A 20,088-nucleotide genomic window follows, 5' to 3' on the forward strand; every position below is an offset into this window, starting at 1 on the left:
GAGAGAGAGAGAGAGTGTGTGTGTGTGTGTGTGAATATTGTGAAAAATTGCCACCTTGTCACAAAATTCTCGCCTTGTGAATGAATGTTGAGGACTGTGCGTGCATGCCTTAAGAGACGAGAGATGTTTAACAAGAGAGGTTAAGTAGGTGGCAGGACGCCATTGCCTCGGGATGCGCAATCACCATCACATACAATGGCACGATGCATCGGTGCTTGCATCAGATTGGGGCACGCTTCATCGCTCTCTCAAGCTCGTGGCTATGGCATCCCGATGAACTAGGGTTTAGAGCTCCCACAGGTAAACTTATGCCGATTCCACGTTGAATCTGGGCACTTATCTTTAGATTAGTGCTTTCTCATCGCATTTTCTTTGATTCGCAACAGTCCAGCATCTATGTCTCGGTTGTGTACAGTAATTCAGGTTCTTTCTGTTATATCATTTTCTTTGATATGCAACAGACCAGCGTGTACGCCTCTGTTCTTTACACTAGTTCAGGTTCTTTCTGTCATGTCATTTTTAGTCCAGCATCTATATCTCTATTCCTTACACTAGTTCCTTCTGTTATATTGTTTAGATGCACTAGTTCTTTCTGTGATATCGTTTTCTTTGAAATGCAACAGTCACGCATCTATGTCTCTAATTTTTGCACTAGTCCTCTCTCATATATAGCTGTAACCGTCACATTAGTTCTTTCTGTCATAATAGTTCTTTCTATAATGCTGTTTTTCTTTGAAATGCAACAGGTATGGCAGATCGCAATTGGAGGAATTGGACCAAGAAAGCCATTGTTTTGTTGTTCTTTGGTATTTTGAGCCTGCTGCCAGTGGCAGAGAGCTCCATTCATCACTACTCCAAGGGCATCTTTGTGGGCAACGGTAATGCTTACCTGTTTTATGGAGGTAGTGAGGGGATGCATGCATCTACCTCCAAGGCAAATTCTGCCGGAATTGCGAATGGCAGATCTTACATCCGGTAGGCCGGAATGATACCTTCTGCAACTTTAAACCGTCGTTTTAACAGGAAGCACGTTTCCTACCTTGGGCTGTTACTTTTGTTGTCATAGGTCGCATCCTGCTACATAAGTGAAGTTTACCATCTCTTCTTTTTTGTTTGAGGATTCCAGGTTTGATTCCATCAAGTTTCACTTCACAGAAGAGTCTGTACCACAGCATTCAGACCACCAGACCAGCACTGGTGTCATCCAAGCAGTCATTTTTGAGGCATCAGACAGAGATAAGATTGGCGGATCAGCTTATGGTGGGCGGGTGGCCATTTGTTGTACCCCAGACCTTGCAAAGGTAGAGAACTGTAAACAGGGTGAAGTGATTGTACGTCCTTCATTGGATGATGCAAGTTGGCCTTTTATCATTCCCTTGTCTTTCAGCGGAACTTCCCTTGATGTGGCGATGCCACCAGAGAGCGTAAATATTACTAAGACTGGCATGTTCAATCTCTATTTTATCTTCTGTGATCCCAGTCTGAAAGGTCTTGTGATAGATGGGACAACGATATGGAAGAATCCGTCAGGCTACCTGCCTGGCAGGATGGCACCACTAATGACATTTTATGGCGTGATGTCAATTGCATATCTTGCACTTAGTTTTATGTGGATGTCCCAATTCATGCGGTTTTGGAAGGATATACTTGCATTGCAGAATTACCTGACAGCTATTATGGCTCTTGGAATGTTTGAGGTGACGTTATGGTATTTTGAATATGCAAACTTCAATGTTACAGGCTACAGGCCCATTGGTATCACATTCTGGGCAGTGACTTTTGGGACAGTAAAGAAAACACTGTCTCGCCTGCTTATACTGGTGGTGTCTATGGGTTATGGCGTGATTCGACCGACATTGGGAGGGTTGACATCAAAAGTGATTCTTTTGGGAGCAACTTATTTTCTGGCTGCTGAAGTGCTAGACATTTTTGAGAACGTGGGAACAATCAATGATCTTTCGGGGAAAGCAAGGCTGTTTCTAGTTCTCCCTGTTGCAATCCTAGATGCATTCTTTATACTTTGGATTTTTACATCTTTATTGAAAACTCTCCAGAAACTCCAGGTGACTTTTCTCCCCTTTGAAAAGATTTAACATGTCTACATATGTGTGAATGATCTTTCTACGCTCATGTCTGTATGTGTTATAACAACAGACATCTATTTATGATACTAAGAAGTTGCTATACTAATTTATTATACCAAGAAGCTGCTATTTTTATTTATTATACTAAGAAGTTGCTGTCTTGGTTTTTTCAAGCAGGCAAGACGATTGGTCGCAAAGCTGGAATTGTACAGAAAATTCACAAATGTGCTGGCAGTGTCTGTAATTCTTTCTGTGGCTTGGATTGGATACGAGGTCTGCTCTGGTCTTCTCCTTCCCTATTTTTACTTTGTTACGTGCAAGTTTTTTCCTAGAAGAGAATGGAGCCTTGTACTTCAAAATTGTTAGAACGCATGTGTATTTTAGAAATCTGGTTATGTATCGTGGTGGTTAGTGTATCACATACTGCATAAAGAGGGGCTGTATTCTGAGGGACCCTGAGTGGAGGATGTATGGTTGCTGAAGAAGAGCTGACTAAGCCCTAGATCACACAATTCTGATGTGGTTCATTCTTGTACCTGTGCTTAGAAAGATGTGGAACATTGTTTGAGTGGTTTGTTTGGGTTGGGTAAGATGTCTTAGACTATGCATGGCTATATAATGAGACACAAAGGAACTGAATTCAAGGATATGGTGAATGGTGACTTGTCTGATGACATAATTGCAGACTTAATCTGCCATGCTGCTATGCTCACACCATCACCCACTGAAAAACACGTGAGCTGAACCCCTAGGCTATTGGTATAAAAGACCCCCTAGGTAAGTTAAAGGGTCTAGAAAGCAGAGCATAGGACCTTATAGAACACTATTTGAGTTATCAAAGCATGGCATGATCCATCCCAAAGTTAAGAAACTGTCATGTCTAGCCTTGCTGTTATTGTCCAGGGACTCAGAAGTCTAGGGTGACTTACATTTGCTGCCATTGCCATCTAGGAAGTTTGGTTCCTTTTTGTCAAGAAAGACAACTCCTGCTTTATTTTTGCTAGAATGTTAGAATGATGAAGCGAAAGCAAACAAGAGACAGTGAGCTGAACACATGTTGAAAACAAAACATATGAGTGCGCAAAGAGGATAGAAGTAAGGTGATGTTGCATAGGTTCAGCAAACTAAAACCAACCGTCAAAAATTCAAAGTGCAGTAACACATAAACTGTCACACACTATAATTCAGAACTGCAGAAATCAGACATCAAAAGCCAAAGAACACATGGCAGTTATAATGTGCACAAAGGTGCTGACACTGGATTGGCCCCAAACTATGGTGCCACTTGCAGCATTTCTTTACTTGTGTGAAAGAGCTTTGATATATAGATGACAGCTGAGCTATCCCAAAGCTGTGAAGAACTTAACATCACAAATTTGCTAGTTGTTTCCAATTTCTGCTAAGAGTGGCTGTCAACTTCAAAAGAGATTCATAAATCTTGTACTATAGCTTCCTGCCTAGAATCCTCAGCCAATAACTCTTTGATACACTTCTTGTTGTCAATTCCTACTCTCCTGGAATAGGAGTTCTATTTGCACTAGCACATAAGCTAGGAGGAGAGAGGATGGAACATCATACATGGCAGCCATGCCAAGCAGGTTGAGGAACTCAAGTCGTAAGTGCATTAACATATAGTTGTAGTACATTATTTTCTAATTTTGGTCTCCATTTACAGCCTTAAAAAGGCTTTGTTTGTATTATTTGGCATTTATTAGTATGCAAATGCCACCTGAGACAGCCAGTGCGCCACCCTAGTTAGTTTGATGTCTCATGTGTCTATTGCAAAGAAATACTCATCTACAGATAACAAACACAATTGTACGACAACACAGAGATTGATAAAAGAACTCGTCTTACTAAGGGAGCCCAAACGGTCACCCTAGAGAGGCCAAAGCATTGGACAAAGGGTGCTTGTCGGTTGCCTAGTGGCCTATTTGGAGCTGCAAAGGCAGATGAACCACTTTAAACTTTTTTGTTTGTTTGTTTGTTAAAATTGGGAGTGTTTTTGTCCTATCAAGCATTTGTGCCTGTGAGGGAAATAAAAGGGATGGTCAGATCCAACATACCACAAAATAAACAAGCTATCTTGACTACCCATAGGTGTCGGTAAAGAAGAAAATATGGAGAATATGTGGATAATGCTGCCATAGAGATTGCCCAAATATTGTCATGTGAATTGCTACGAGTATGGTGGATTCAGAGTCTACCACTCTTTGACTAAAAAGGGATAAATGTGAATAGATGTATGTTTACAAGAACAAAATTTCAGTGCATGGGATAATTCAAAGGGCAATGCAATAAGAGTTGCTCAAGCAAAATGTGATGAGATGGTGCCACTTGGACAGTGTCCTCGTAGGGGAATTGTTCACTTGGCTAAGTTGTACGTCGTACGATACTGGTAGTTATGTACGATCCGTACCTAATGGTATTGTACATATCCGTATGAAAAAAACAGACCGTTTTTGGCCACTGTGTTTGTGCGTCCTCTCGGGTTCCATTTGTGATTTAATTTGGTGTGCTCCGTCTACGTGGCTCTTTTGGGGGGTGGGAAGCCTTGGATACCTCATCTCACCCCCTTTTCCAGCTATGCACTCTTTTCCTCTCCCCCCCCCCAGCCCTCCTTGGATTCCATCCAGCTAGCGGCTCTCTTTGACTGTTGACCCCTCTTTTGACTATTTGACCCTTCTCTCATCTACAAAAGCTGCTCATCTCCTCCATACTTCCATACCAATTCATCAAGCATTTGCCATTCTCATCTTCCTCTCTTGGATCTTGTCACTTGAATTGACTTGTGATTTGTTATTCTCATCTCCCATCCCCTTTTTCCCACACCCTATCAAAGCATTTGCCATTCTCATCTGTCATATGCTCTTTCTCACTCTTGGCTCTTTCAACTTTACCCCAACCCTCACGCCTCTCTCTCTCTTTCAAGTTTCAAGAGTCAAGACTCAAGGATCTCACTATTCCTCTCTCTCTCACTTTCCCTCGGGCCTCTTCATTCGTCGTCGGCACCATGACTTGTGAGAAGCACGAGGCCTTTAATTCGCACGCGATCCATGTGGAGAGGGACACAAAGAAGTCCAACTCCCACCATTGAATATGCAAGTATTGCGGGAAGTGCTATACACGTGATGCAACTCGGCTTCTCCAAGATCTTTCCAAGATGGGGGGGCAAGTTGTGCCATGCAAGGAGATCCCTCAAAACATTGCGGAGGAGATTCTCGTCAAGATGAGAGGGGGATCCACGAGGAGCAGGAAGTGGCTTATCAACACCAACTCCTATGCCTACTAATGAGAAAGCATCGAATGTGGGCGTATCTTGAAGCGATGCGGGAGAGGCCTCTACCATTGGTGATGGGGACTCTGCATCCGCATTCGGTTCCGGTAAAAGACAGAGTGGAGGCATGGGAGAGAGAATCTCTCAAGCTCTCGGTCATGTATGTGGATCGGTTGCCTTTCTTAGAGAAAGGTAACGACTTGCGGATATTGAAATTGCATGCGCAGTGATTGAGTACAATCTTGCATGCAATGTCCTAAGGCAAGAGCAATGGAAGAAGATGGTAAAAGCAATTGCCAATGTGGATCCATGTGAAGGATAGACCGGTTTTACATACAATGACATGAGGATGAAAAAGATTGATGAAGAGAAGGAGAGGATTGATATAGCCCTTGATCCTATTGGGGCCGCATGGATAAAATATGATTGCTCCATTCTCAGCGAGACGGATGGAGTGATCGTAAGAAATGGGGCATCATCAACATACTTATCTCATGTCGACTCAGCACTTACTTTTTGCGGGCCGTAGATACCAGCAAGAGGGGGAGAAAAACGACGAGTGCATTCATCTACCGCCACATTTGGCAAGCTATCATTGAGGTATACATTGCCTTTTAAATTTGTTTCACTTTCTTTCACTATGAGGATTGATTTATGCATAATTATCTCTCTCCCTATTCTAATTTCTCTATAATATCTATCTCAATTGTCTCTTTTCTCTCGGTTCCCAACCCCTATCTCTCTTCATTCTTGAATCTTGAAAGTTGAAACTTCAAAGGCTCAACTCTCTCTTTCTGTCTCTAATCTCTAAGTATTGTTAGTATACTTGTAATTTGTAAATTGTGGTTGTAGGTGGGCCCCTCGAATGTGGTGCAAGTTATTACCGACAATGCGTCGAATTGTCGGTGCAATTGTCGGTGCATGGGCTGTTTGCTTAAGGCCGAGTTTCCCATGATTGTGTGGACTCCATGTGCAAGTCATTGTTTGGACTTGCTCATGGAGGACATTGGGAAGCTCAAGTGGGTGAAGAGAGAGGTCCGCAAAGCTATATTAGTTGTCACCTTCTTCAGGGTAAAGGTAAAGATGCTTGCGATGTATCGTAAGCATAGCACACTCGAGTTGAAGAAGCCTTCTTCAACTCGCTTTGCTTACATGTGGTTATTGGTGGAGCGCCTTTATGAGGTGTGGTCCGACAGTTGTGTCCACTCCATGGAATGAGTAGGATGAGCCTGAGACAGAGGAGGCCAAAGCCATGCATTGCTTGTGCCTTAATGAGTAGTTTTGGCAAAAAGTCCATGCCGTTGTTATTGTCGTGACTCTTTTTTATAGAGTGTTATGTATGAGTGATTGCGAGGGATCCACCATGGGCCTTCTTGTTTACTTCTTTAGAGCCTCATTGGTGGAGGCATGTCATAGAGACACAACGTGCACATATTTTAGAGATAGTAGAGAGGAGATGGGCATGGATGCATAAGCCCATCCATGGTTTTGTCGCATTGGTATATCTGGCCTACAAGTTGTCGATGGTCATGGATGATATAGAGTTCCATTCCGATCAACTTGCTTATTTGACTAATGTGGTCTCTGTGGATGACCACAATGCAGTGCTGGAGGAGCTAGGATGCTATGCAGATCAGAGAGGGCATGTGGCTTTCGCTTCTTTCACTTGTTGGAGGAGAGAGTCACTTGTGAAGCTTTTATTTTGGTGGCAAAACTTTGGATATGCATTGGAGACCCTTCAGTCCTTAGCCATGAGGGTTTTTGCCTAGGATTGCTCTTCAAGTGCATGCGAGTGAAATTGGAGTGCCTATTCTCTCATTCACACAAAGATTTGCAATCGGCTTAGCACATGACAGTTAAAGTGGCTAGTCTATTGCCGCACTAACTTTATGCATGATGAGGGCTATGATGAGCATGGGTAGTCTGAAGCAGGTAAATTTTAAACACTTAACCTTAAAATTTGAAATTTGTTGTTTTTACTTTCCAATTTAGACTTTAGCATTTACAATCTTACATGCATTGTGTAGGTGAATGTTGATACATTCAAGTTGAGGGACAACACTCTTCAAAGTGTATATCAGGAGGTGGACGAGGAGAAGGAGATGATTTTTGCAGAGCTCTATAGAGAGCTTATAGTAGCAGATACTTGTGACACTCGCAGCCAGCATGCTCGTGGGCGAGGAGTTGGAGTAGGTAGTAGCAGGGGCATGGTCATTCGACGCCCTCCAACATCAAGGAGGGGTGGTTTGCGTGGCTTGCAGGCGTATGTAAGGTGGGGGTCTAGTAGCTCACATCTTGTGCCTTGTGAGATCTCCCCCTTGCCTACACAATTGCCACCTAGGGAGGCATCATTTGATGATAATGGGATGGTAACCTCATCAGTGAGGATGAGTATGAGTGTGTCTCATCATGCAATGCTGAGGAGTCATCTTCAGACTCTCTTGACGAGCAGTGAGATGGTTTTGATGATGATGATAGTGATCCCTTATCATAGATTCATAGGTCTCTCTCTCTCTCTTTTGTATCTACTATCATTGTATCCACATGCATGATGCCACTATGATACACTAGACTGTAGTTGTATCGCATGTTTCGCATAGCCCGTGCGACCAGGATGGTCACCCTCATGTATTCATCTTATTTTGTAATGAAATGGCTATTTTCACTTTAAACACATATTCTATCATTGAATGATTTACGGTTTTAAAAAAAACTCATGTTAATTTTCTTTCGTACTAATATTGTACCGTACCTTATAAAATAATAAGGTACCATTTAGTACTGTATTTTATCGTACTGTACTATATCGTATCTTTTGTACCTGACAACTATGCTATTCATTCAACTTGGTGATATAGATAATGATAGAAAGTGTAAAAACAATGTCTCTAAAAATAATTAAAATCTTGTAGACACCAATAGTAGACGATTGCCCCCTCTCAGCACCAAATGGTGGAAGAAGTAAGCGTCCCTTCTCTCTCCAAGATGTCAAAGTTGATGGGGGAAAGGAGAAGTACTCAAAAGGAGGAGAGTGAGATGTATATGTCAAAAAAATGACAAAGAGATAAAGAGATAGTAGGGTTTGTGGGGATAAATACAGAATGTGTATGGCAAACTTTGATAGAGAAGAAGAAACTCAAAAACACAAGGAGAATACGGTGATGAATGCATTGAATCATGCTACGAGAAGGAAAGATGATACATTAGAGCTGTAGCTCAATAGACGATTGAAGTGTCTTGTTTGACTTAGGTGGCAACACTTGTGGGAATTTGCACAGTGAAGGGAGCGAAACGTAGTCCTCTGGGTATTGGGCTATTGAAGTAATTACTGGAAGGAGAAGGATAGCTGTCAAGGGAGTGAACGGCAATCCTCTGATGCCATCAGAGATGAGGAAGATGATTACCAATTGTCAAGGGAGCGAATGCAGTTCTTTGATGCCATTGGAAATAATGATGATGATTACCAATTGTCGAGGGAGCGAACCGCAGTCCTTAGATGTTGGGGGGATGGCTTGTACAACAAACACAAATGCCTGTGGTTTGAATACTGAAAATGCAAATGTTAGATGGTGGTCGCTACAAGAAGGAGGCTGTCAGTGTGTACCACCAGCTCACTTTCATAATGGAGAATGCTAATGCTAGGAAAAAGAGAGGCTGCTAGCTACAGGAAAACTCCACTAAGTAGCCAAATGCAGGGTGTAGGTTGCCATTTGATGGAGAGAAGAGATCACCAGCAGGATAAGACTAACTCCAAGATGAGAGAAATCCTCCAGACAGCCAAACGCACAGTGTAAGCTGGCCTAAGATAACGCCAGGGTGAGAGAGAAGGTTGCCATGTTGGAGGAGAGAGATGGATGGCCACTATGAATCACAATGTCCGCTTGAAGGGGTGTGAGGGTAGTGGAGAGGTAGGAGGGAGAAGGGAAGTGTTGGAATGACGAACGAAGAGGGGTGAAGAATGATTGAAGTGGGTGAAAAATAAATGAATTGAGGGCCTATTTATAGGGATAAATTGTCTAGGGTGGTGTACCATCAAGTGGGCGCCCACTAACGAAATGACCAAAATGTGGATACTAGCCCTTTGGGGTTGTCATTGCGAAACCCTAATTGAGTGAAGAAGCGGTTTGGGCGCCCACTAACAAAATGACCAGAATGTGAATACTAGCCCTTTGGGGTTGTCATTGCGAAACCCTAACTAAGTGAATAAGCGGTTTCTCAACACCCCTCCTCAGGCCCAAAAAGGGATGAATAAAGAGAAGTGAAGAGAGAGACCAAGAAGATATAGAAGATCTCAAAGATCCAAGATGTCCATTTGAAAGGTAACTTGTAGTAAGGAACAATAGATAGGATGAATTATAGAACCCGACTCCACCTCAGGAGATAAGCCACTAGTTCTGTAAACCCATGCGGGAAGGAATTCAAAGGCCTTGTCACTAAGTTGCCTTGAGCCTTCAAGGCCTTGATCTAAGTGGTCTTTGAAGATCTTGGGTATCGGTAGGAGAAATGACTGCTTGAAGACAGCTAGCCCCAAAGAGTAAATAATGGGTGAAGAACTGTACGATGACTAGGTGCCCCCTTTGAGGGTGGAGTCCCAGGGTCCCCTTGTGAAGCTGAAGAAATAGCAGGAGCCTCCTTTGAGAAGAAAGAGAGGACATCCCTCTTTGAATCCTCCTCTGCGAGAGAGGGGGAAGTCTAAAAACCCATGAATCATGGACTCTAAATCATCTGATGATGAAGGAAATGTCGCCGGTTGTCTCGAAGAAGGCGGGGTGTCAAAGATGTCGAAGAACTTCGAGAGGTGGCTTCTCGAACTTGAGTAGTCGAGGGTGAAGTGTAACAAATCTTTTGTATATCAATTGTTACAAAGACATATAGGCTCGATGATTTTAAATTAAATTGATGCTTATGTACTTTGAAAGGTGATTTGTATTATTTACGTGTTTTAAAATATGATTAAATGTTTATCTTTGTATTTAAGGGTGGCCAATGGCTAGAACACTTTATAGTTATACTTGGGTCGCCATTGACGAGATGTCCAAGAGAAATTAAAAGTTTAGTCAGACGGTTAGATTGACCAGATAGCTCAGATGACTAAGACTTTTACACTCAGATAGTCACATTGGTCAGAAGCCCATATAATGAGTGGTTTCAAAAAGTAAAACCAGATGCTCATGATCAAAGAAACAAACCATGGACTGGTGAACCTATATAATGAAGCTCTCCAGAAGCTAAATTTGGTGACTTCTAAAATTTAGGAGGTTACTTTTTTGGAAGGTGCTCCAATGAAACTTTTGTTTGTAATCAAAGGCTCCGGAATTTCGCAAGAAATAATTTTGTCTTCAGCAGCTAACTTAAATTCTTAACCATTTGAGAGATTTTTAGAGTAGAAGGTGTGAAAGCTTCTTTATCTTGAAAAGTGACATGTGGCATCTAGAAGAGAAAATGTGTCATTTTGAAGAGACAAGTGTCCCTACACTTGTCATTTCAACAAATACTCCTCATTTGTAATCTCTACTTTTCTCTTTGGAGCACCCAGGCTCCACACCTATATATTGGAGGTCTCTCTTTTCATTTGGAATAAGCTCTCATGCTGAAATTTCAAACATATGCTTTGTACTCTCCTATCTGTCCCTCATCCAAGAAGCACTTTTTACTTAGTTTGATCTAATCCAAACACTAAAAAAGAAAATCAGCTTGTTGCCTAGAGTTTGGAGAAATTAGGGTTTTAAAATCCTAATTTTCAGAATTGTAGCAAATTAGCCATTTTGTATATGGTTTAGGTACTCTCTGCATCAGAGAAACAAAGACAGGTTGCGGATTCAATATCATCTTCTGATTCTCCTCCTTCTGCTACATCACTAGGAGATATAGATACCCTTCTCTTTTTCTCCCATCCATCCTCCCTTTTATAGATTGGCACTTTGGTGCTATGATTTCTCCATAGGCGGATGGACAAATCATTAGGTGCCCATCTTCCGGCATCATCGGACCTTCCACCAATGCTTGCTGATATGGACCTTTGCTTTCTACACTATTGGCGTGTATACATCTACCTCCATGCCCTCATGCCACCTCTCCCTTTTGGGCCACAAAGTTTATTTTGTGCTGGCTTTCAGATTTTTATGCTTAACACAATAAGACATCTGATGCGCACTAAGTCCTCTTGAGCAAAAAGAGGATTGTCAAGTGCCACGGCCTTCTTGTAACCGCGCAGTGCGTTGTGGAGGTTGCTTCTACTTCTAGGGTTTCAAGAATGACAACTCCACAACCACAATTTTGCAGTCCACTCCACCGAGAGATTGATTGTTGGATACTATCCCCTTTATAGTCCACTTCTTCAAGAGACAGTGGTTGTTTGATACCTTTCATTACTTTGGCCTAGTAGTCTACTCCATTGAGAGACACCAAGTGTTACCCACCCATGGCTCCACACGAGCCTTACTTTTTCCTACTCTTAACTACTTAGGTTCGAGAGATCACCTTTGGAAGTTCTTCGACATCTTTGACACCCCAAATATCTTCTTCGACATGATTGACAGTACTTCCTTCGTTATTTGATGATTCGGAGTTCGTGATTTGTGAGTTTTTAGATTCCCTCTCTCTCGCAGAGGGGGAATTAGAGGGGGTGTTCTCTCTTTGCCCTCGGAGGGGGACTCCTACTACTTTGGCTTCAGTGGGGGCCCTTGTGTCTCCATCCTCAGAGGGGCATCTACTCATCATGAAGTACTTTATCCACCATTTACTCTTTGGGACTGGTTGTCTTTGAGCAATCATTTCTCCTATTGATACCCAAGATATTTAGAGACCACTTAGATTGGGACCTTGGAGGTTCAGCCACAACTTGGTGACAAGGCCTTCGAAGCCATCCTGAGGTGGATTCAAGTTCTACAGTTCATCATGTCTATTGTTTCTTACTACAGGTTATCTTTTAGATGGATATATGGATCTATGGGATTCTCTATATCTTCTTTGTCTCTCTCTTTACTCCTCTTTCTTCATTCCTTTCTGGGCACATTTAAAGTTGGGACATAGGAGTCAAACAGGAATGAAAGTATTTTCTTGTTTGGGTTGCTTGCCTTGTTTTCATTATGCTAATTTTAAGCACTGTGATCATTGTATTTATGGCAAATATGCATAGACGTCTCATAAAAAGTCTCTTTCTTTGAAATCTTCTCCTCTAGAGTTAGTATATTCGGATGTATGTCAAATGCCAGGATTATCTTTAGGGGGAAGAAATATTTTGTTACCTTTGTCAATGATGCTACATGGAAGGTATGGGTTTATCCTATTCGTAGCAAGGATGAAGTGCTTGACAAGTTTAAAAAATTCTTGGCATTGGCTGAAAATCAGACAGACAAGACACTTAAGTGTTTTTGCTCTGACAATGGTGGGGAATATGTGTCCAAGGTCTTTCAGGCATTTTGTGATAGTAAAGGGATAAAGAGGGAGCTCATTGCTCCTCATAATCCGCCCCAAAATGGAGTTGCAGAGCGTATGAATCAGATCATACATGATAAGGTTCGTACAATGCTGTCTCATGCTGCATTACCCCATGGTTTTTGGACAGAGGCTGTTATGACAGCCATTCACTTAATTAATCGATCACCAAACAGGTCTTTTGGGGGGGCGGGGGGGGGGTTTCCCCAAGAAGCGTGGTTGGGCAAGCCACCTTCATATGCTCATCCGAAAGTGTTTGACTGCGAGGCTTTCGTGCACATTAGAAAAACGCAACAAACTTAACCCAAAGTCCTGTAAATGGATTTTTCTAGGATATGGTGATGAGGGTAAAATGGGGTATAAATTGTGGGATCTTGAGAAAAGGAAAGTAGTATGCAGCAATGACGTTATGTTCCGGGAAGATTGCATACACAAACAACTCGAAAATATTGAGGAGATCCGTAGGGTTGTATTCCAGGAAGAAATACCTTTTGGACAGCAAAATGTGCCCGTTGTACAGCAGCAAATACTTGCTGTAAATGAACCTGTAAATGCAGGAAATGATGTTGGAAATGATCAGTCAGCTATTGCCCATGAAAATGAGCCACTACATGTGCAGGAACAGCCAGGACCGCAAGTTGTTAATGCTGATTTGTAGGCTGAAATGCTAGGACAACATGTTGAAAATGGAAATTTGCAGGAACAGCCAGCAAACAATGACCATTGGGTTAGGAGATCGTCTAGGGCTACTAGACAACCTGATAGATTCATTCATGGTACAAACAATGTGGCTGATTATGTCATGTTGACAGACTGTGGTGAACCGTCTTGCTTCAAGGAAGCAATGGATAGATAGGACAGCAAGAAATGGTATAAAGTTATGTTGTCAGAGATGGAATCTCTTGGGAAAAACGACACTTGGGACTTGGTGCAGTTGCCTAAAGGACAGAAAACCCTTCCATGTAAATGGGTTTACAAGATGAAGGTCACTTTTGGTTCCTTGCCAAAATACAAAGCAAGATTGGTTGTGAAGGGGTACAAGCAGGAACATGGAGTTGACTTTGATAAGATATTCTCTCATGTAGTCAAGATGACTACATTGAGAACCATTTTGGGCTTGGTTGCAGCTGAAGATATGAAGCTTATACAGATGGATGTAAAGACTGCATTCTTATATGGTGATCTGCATGAAGACATATATATGCAACAGCCTGAAGGGTTTGTGGCAAAAGGGAAAGAGAAGATGGTATGTAGACTCAAAAGGAGTTTATATGGGCTGAAACAAGCACCAAGAGAATGGTATCATAAGTTTGATGCATTTATGCAGTCTCAAGGTTTTCATAGAAGTCAAGTGGATCATTGCTTGTACACTAAGAAGACAGCAGATGGCAGCCTGATTATCCTAGTTTTGTATGTTGATGACATGGTGATTGCTGGCAGGGATACTCATGGCTTGGATTCATTGAAGCAAAGTCTTCATGGCAGTTTTGACATGAAGGATCTTGGTAATGCAAATCACATTCTTGGCATGCAAATACTTAGAGATAGGTCCACAGGATTACTCTATTTATCTTAGCAGGAGTATATCTCCAAGGTTTTGCAGCGTTTCAATATGGAGGGGGGGAAGACAATTAGGGTTCCATTGCCTCCATATGTGAAACTTAGTGCAGAGGACAGCCCCACATTTGATGATGAGAAGGCTGAAATGGCCAAGATACCATATGCTTCAGCTGTTGGCAATTTGATGTATGCTATGGTTGCTACATGTCCTGACATTGCCTTTGCAGTGGGAGTGGTTAGCAGATACATGGCAACCCCTGGCAAGAAGCATTGGGATGCAGTGAAAGGTATTATGAGATACCTCAAAGGCACAAAGGAGTTGTGCATCTGCTTTGGAAAGCAGAAGGCATCTGTTGTTGGCTTTACGGATGTAGACTATGCTGGTCATGCGGATTGCAAGAAGTCCACTTCTGGGATGTGTTTACTTTCACAGGAGAAGCGGTCTCTTGGATCTCGAGGCTACAAAAGTGTGTTGCATTGTCTACTACAGAGGCAGTGTATGTGGCTGCCATTGAGGCATGCAAGGAGGCTTTATGGCTTTCACGTCTGGTGGGAGAGCTTGGCATTACAGAGTTACCTGTTCTTCATTGTGATAGTCTGAGTGCTATTATGCTAGTATAGAATCATGCAAAGATGAAGCACATATAGGTGAAGTATCATTTCATTAGAGATGTACTTGACAACAAGAGCATTGAGCTCGTCAAAGTGCATACAGATGATAATCTTGCAGATATTCTTACGAAGGGTCTTCCAGGAAAGCGGTTTGCTCATTGTTGACAAATGATGGGAGTTGGATAGGTATATGTATTTCAGCTTTGTACATACCTAGACTTAGCTGATTCTTTTCTTCTCTTAAGGCACATTGCCTTTAGGTGGGAGGTTGTTGGGAATAAAGGGCCATTGTGCCTTTTATATGTGCACGTGTGTGAATACACCCTTAGCACATTTGTACTTTCATATATATCTATCTAAAACCTAAAGAGGTACACAACAAATTGTACCCAAGAACATCGTGCATCTCTCTCTTTGACTTTCACTCTTTACTCTTGCTCACGTTTTGTGCTCTGACATTTTCATTGTTGGACATTGCATCGCTACTGTGCATCGTTCACTTCAAAACCAATCAGTTAAGAAGCGTTGGTTTGTAGGTAGTCAGGCAGCGTTTGCGATATGGCACATGCAGATAGAATCGACAACATAACCCAGATAGTGGGGGAAAAGCTTGATAACAATAACTATGCCATATTGAAGTTTTGCATGGAGAACTTCTTGATAGGAAAAGGATATTGGGATTTGGTAACGAGTGTTGAAGCTGAACCCGAGTTTCCATAGAGGAATCCTATAGTTGATAAGAGACGAGCACACCGAGCTTGAACGGAAGGAGCACGTAGGGTTTTACATTGGTTGTCACTATGTACCTCAGATACTATGGTGATGCAGATAATGAACTGCAAGTCACCAGTAGATGCACGGAACATTTTGATCAAGTATTATGGCACAACCACAAGTGCCAAAAAGATACAGTTGAAGCAGAAATTCAATAATATGGATAGAAGGGTAGGTCTATTCAAGACTATGTCATTGAAATCAATATCATTGCGAACGAGTTAGCGTCCATTGGCACACAGGTGGAGGATGTAGACATGGTTGCAGTAGCATTAGATGGCTTGGGGCCTGAATATAAATCGTTTGATACTTTCATATTTGTGCGGGTTGGAATGTCAGATTTTAATGAGCTTGTTGCATTGCTAATTTACGAGGAAGTTAAACTGGGATTGGCTACAGGTTCTGACAGCTCTAAGAGCAAGGATGTCGTTTTTAATTCGAATCGGCCGTGGCAATCGTGGTAGATGTTATGCCTCTGGTAGAGGATCTCAGCAAAATGTGTCTTATGGCAACAATAATGAGTAGGGTTTAAATGCAAGAGGAGGTGGAAATTTTAGGGGCAGGGGGAGATCTAGCCCTAGAGGTAGAGGCTCTTGGTAGCCGCAGAGGACCTCTGGCAATCCTAACAAGGATAAGAATTGTCATTACTGTGGTAAGTACGGTCACATTGCCAAGGACTGCTGGAAGAAGCAGGGCAATCAAAAGGGCAAGCAACATGGACATTATGCATCGTCTAGTTAGACAGAAGATACGTTTGGGGATAGACTGTTTGCCATGATATATGTGAAAGATAGGGCTGTTGAGAAGTCTATTGAGGATACAGTCTGGTATATTGATTCGGGAGCGTCTAATCATATGATGCCTCATGGTGATGACTGGTTTACTGACATGGTGCTTGACAGGAATGGCTATGTATGCACAGGAGATGACACACAACATAGCATTGAGCATAAAGACAAAGTACCTTTAGTGATTCATGATGGTAGAAAGAAAAATCTGCATGGTGTATTGCATGTCCCATCTATTACTAAAAATTTGTTGTCTGTGGGTTAGATGACTGAGCAGAATCTGCAGGTTCGGTGTAATAAGCATGGATGCTTCATTGAAGAGTTTGGTAATGGCTGCAAATTGATTGCTCGTAGTCATAGACAAGGCAAGATGTTCACTTTGGATGCCACTTTACCACAACTGAAATCAGCCATGTTTGCTCATGGCTCATGCACAGTTAGAGACTTAGAAATATGGCATAAGAGAGTGGGGTATGTTAATCTTTAGCGGTTGCAAATGATGCAGAAGAAACAACTTGTGACAGGTCTACCCAAGTTTGCATACATTGATATTGGTCATGTTTGCGATGCTTGTCAATTTGGTAAATAGTCAAGGTTGCCTTTTGTCAAGCATGTACGGAATAGTACGCGACCGTTGCAGGTAATTCACTCTGATGTGTGGGGGCCAGCCTATAATGCATCTATGGGAGGTTCCAAATACTATGTGACATTCATTGATGACTTTAGCCGCTATACTTGGATGTACATATTGAAAACAAAAGATGAAGTGCTGACTGTTTTTTAAGCAGTTTAAGAAGCAGGTTGAGAAAGAATTTGATTGCTACATCTCTTGTTTGAGATCGGACAGCGGTGGGGAGTATGTATCACATGAGTTTGATAAATTTTTGGCTGAAAAAGGTATACGTAGGCAGCTTACATGTAGCTACACTTCACAACGGAATGGCTTAGTTGAATGGAAGAATAGGGTATTGATAGAAGCTGCTCGTGCAATGATGAATGAGAAGAATATGCCACTCTCTTATTGGGCTAAGGTTGTTATGACAGCCATGTATATCTTGAATATGACTCCCACTACAGGCATTCATGATGTGACACCGTTTCAGAGGTTGTATGGTTATAAACTTGATGTCAGTCACATGAAAGTATTTTGTTGTATTGCTTATGTGCATATTCTTGAGATGAGAAGCGAAAGAAGCTGGATCGGAAAGTACATAAGTGTGTATTTATTGGTTATGTGCAAGAAAAGAAGGCATATAAATGTTATGATCCCTCTATACGGGAGATACTTGTGACCAGGGATGTTATATTTGATGAGATGGCTACTTGGTATGCATCACCTATAGTAGTACTGTTTGATATGCCTTCTGCACGTGCTTCTACAGTTGATTTGCAACAGAGTACTGCATTGACAGATCCTAGTGTGATGGATGTATCTTCCTCTGTATCTCCATGGACAGGGAGATTACGTAGTTCTGAATCATTGTCCACTAACACCACTATGTCAGTGAGGGGGAGATATGATGTGATGGACAGCAAAGGGGAAGAAAAAGTCAATGCTGTTGGGCTTATAAGTCAATGCAGAAGCCGAGAAAGCCACATTTGGATGCTGTTAGACGAACTATGAGATATGTAAAGTCCACTGTAGATTATGGGCTGTTCTATGAGAAAGATAAGGCCCTGAAATTGGTTGGATACACGGATGTAGATTAGGCAAGAAACTCATATGATCGCAGGTCTACGAGTGGTTATGCCTTTGGCTTTGGAAGTAGAATGATCAGTTGGAGCAGCAAGAAGCAACCAACGGTTGCATTGTCTAGCACTGAGGTAGAGTACAGGGGTGCTGCCATGTGAGATTGCATGGTTGCTCAAGGATTTGGACATACAGGTGGATACTCTAGTGACTTATTTTGTGACAATCTTAGTAGTGTACTTTTGGCATCAAATCCAGTATACCATGTTAGAACTAAACATTGAGGTATACTACCATTTTATCAGAGAGATGGTTCTTGTAGGCAGAATAGATCTTATGCATGTGAAGACGGATGAACAAGTTGCAGATATCTTTACCAAGTCTTTGGGTAAAGATAAGTTTAGTGTTTTTCGACAGCTACTTCGTGTACAGATGCTGTCTTGAGCTTGAGGGGGAGTGTTAAGACTTCAAGCTCTTTCACCTTTGGTTAGTGTGTACCCGACACTTCGCTGTTCTCTAGTTGTCTCCATATGTGGACATTGAATAAGTCAGTGACTCTAGGTTTAATCACAGTTAGTGTAGATGGTTAGTTAGACCTAAGTGTTGTATTCACTTCAGTTATGTGTGATTATGGAATAATGAGAAAGAAGAGGAGGTAGCACACTGCTACTCAATGTTGCCTCAACCCTTCTCTGACCTTCAACATGCTTAACACTCTTTATATTTAAATATGTATCAATCACCCCAATTTACTGGGTCAGGTTGATAAAATCCAAATCTACAGCTTTCAAAAGCTACATCATCACTGATGATGATGATTTAATATCTCATAGGACCCTTTTCCCCTTGTGCTTGTATGTAGCAAGTAAGATTGACATTTGCACTTTTAGTAGCACAATTTATGCAATAAGGGATGGTTATTTTGCAGCTTTATTTCAAGGCCACAGATCCTTTCAGTGAACGATGGCAAACTGCTTGGATAATCACAGCCTTTTGGAATATCCTTACATTTGCATTGCTATGTGTTATCTGTGCTCTTTGGGCACCATCTCAAAATTCGATGAGGTAGACCTCCGACCTCTTGTTACATTCCAAATTCAATGTGATGTTATTTGATTGGTTTAATAAAGGTTTTGAACATGTCAGAGTGTTATTTCATGCGTCCTCCAGGTATGCTTACTCTGATGAGGGTGGAGAAAGCTTTGATGATGAGGATGCACTTCCTTTGAAAGCAAGCATGGCCATAGAGCCAGAGAGGATTATTTTGAAACCAGAGAAGAAGGAAAGAAAGGTGGTGAGCACAGATGTGTTTAGCTTGCAAGATGAACCTGAAGAAGATAAAAGGGAATAATGTGCTCTTAATACCTATTCTGAGTTAAGTTTTTTTTGGTAATGCCTGGGAGATTTTGAATTTTACTTCTACCAGGCTCTTCAAGAATTCCAGGATATACTTGTTGTATCAGCCACCTTACTCCAGCATTCATACATGATGAGCTGAATTTTCAAGGTTCTCTTGGCTTTTCCCTTGAACACAGAGGATTGGACTGCAGACACAGGGGTTTGGTCATCACGAACATGCAGCACAGAAATTCCCTAAACCATGTGTAATTAAGTCTGTAATCCAATTTATTTCCAGAGCAAGCTGATTGTTCTACGGCAAATACAGGCAAATATGTTTAGGCAATTTTCTGAAAGTGAGTCAACTTGTTGCTATTATTGTCTATCATCGGGGTCCTGGATGTTGTCCAGTGTTCAGCACATACTCAAAATGTCATTTTTGTTTCACACCAATGAATATGTTGATTAGATGGGTACACTGTGTCTGTGGATGATATCATGGTGCTCTTGTACATTGATGTCAGCAGC

The 20,088-nt window shown here is 41.8% G+C and overlaps 1 protein-coding gene across 1 annotated transcript; it reads left to right on the forward strand.

Annotated features, from left to right (window-relative positions):
• The first annotated feature begins 50 nt into the window (after positions 1-50).
• On the forward strand, positions 51-20,060 carry LOC148022585 (uncharacterized protein C26H5.07c-like). The gene is made up of 6 exons (XM_087695541.1): positions 51-300; positions 747-975; positions 1,127-2,063; positions 2,262-2,357; positions 19,151-19,287; positions 19,393-20,060. Exons 1-6 carry the CDS (start codon positions 204-206, stop codon positions 19,571-19,573), a joined length of 1,677 nt encoding a protein of 558 aa, XP_087551667.1. The 5' UTR covers positions 51-203; the 3' UTR covers positions 19,574-20,060.
• Positions 20,061-20,088: the final 28 nt, after the last annotated feature.

Source organism: Lygodium microphyllum, chromosome 16 (assembly GCF_053477565.2).
Source record: "Lygodium microphyllum isolate KBCC chromosome 16, Lygodium_microphyllum_v1.1.10, whole genome shotgun sequence".
Lineage (NCBI taxonomy): Eukaryota > Viridiplantae > Streptophyta > Polypodiopsida > Schizaeales > Lygodiaceae > Lygodium > Lygodium microphyllum.

Excerpts from the sequence above, each read along its gene's own strand:
- LOC148022585 (XM_087695541.1), top strand. The coding sequence starts at position 204 with ATGCATCGGTGCTTGCATCAGATTGGGGCACGCTTCATCGCTCTCTCA. Across the intron at positions 301-746 it reads AGGGTTTAGAGCTCCCACAG|GTATGGCAGATCGCAATTGG; the intron begins GTAAACTTATGC and ends GAAATGCAACAG. Across the intron at positions 2,064-2,261 it reads AAACTCTCCAGAAACTCCAG|GCAAGACGATTGGTCGCAAA; the intron begins GTGACTTTTCTC and ends TTTTTCAAGCAG.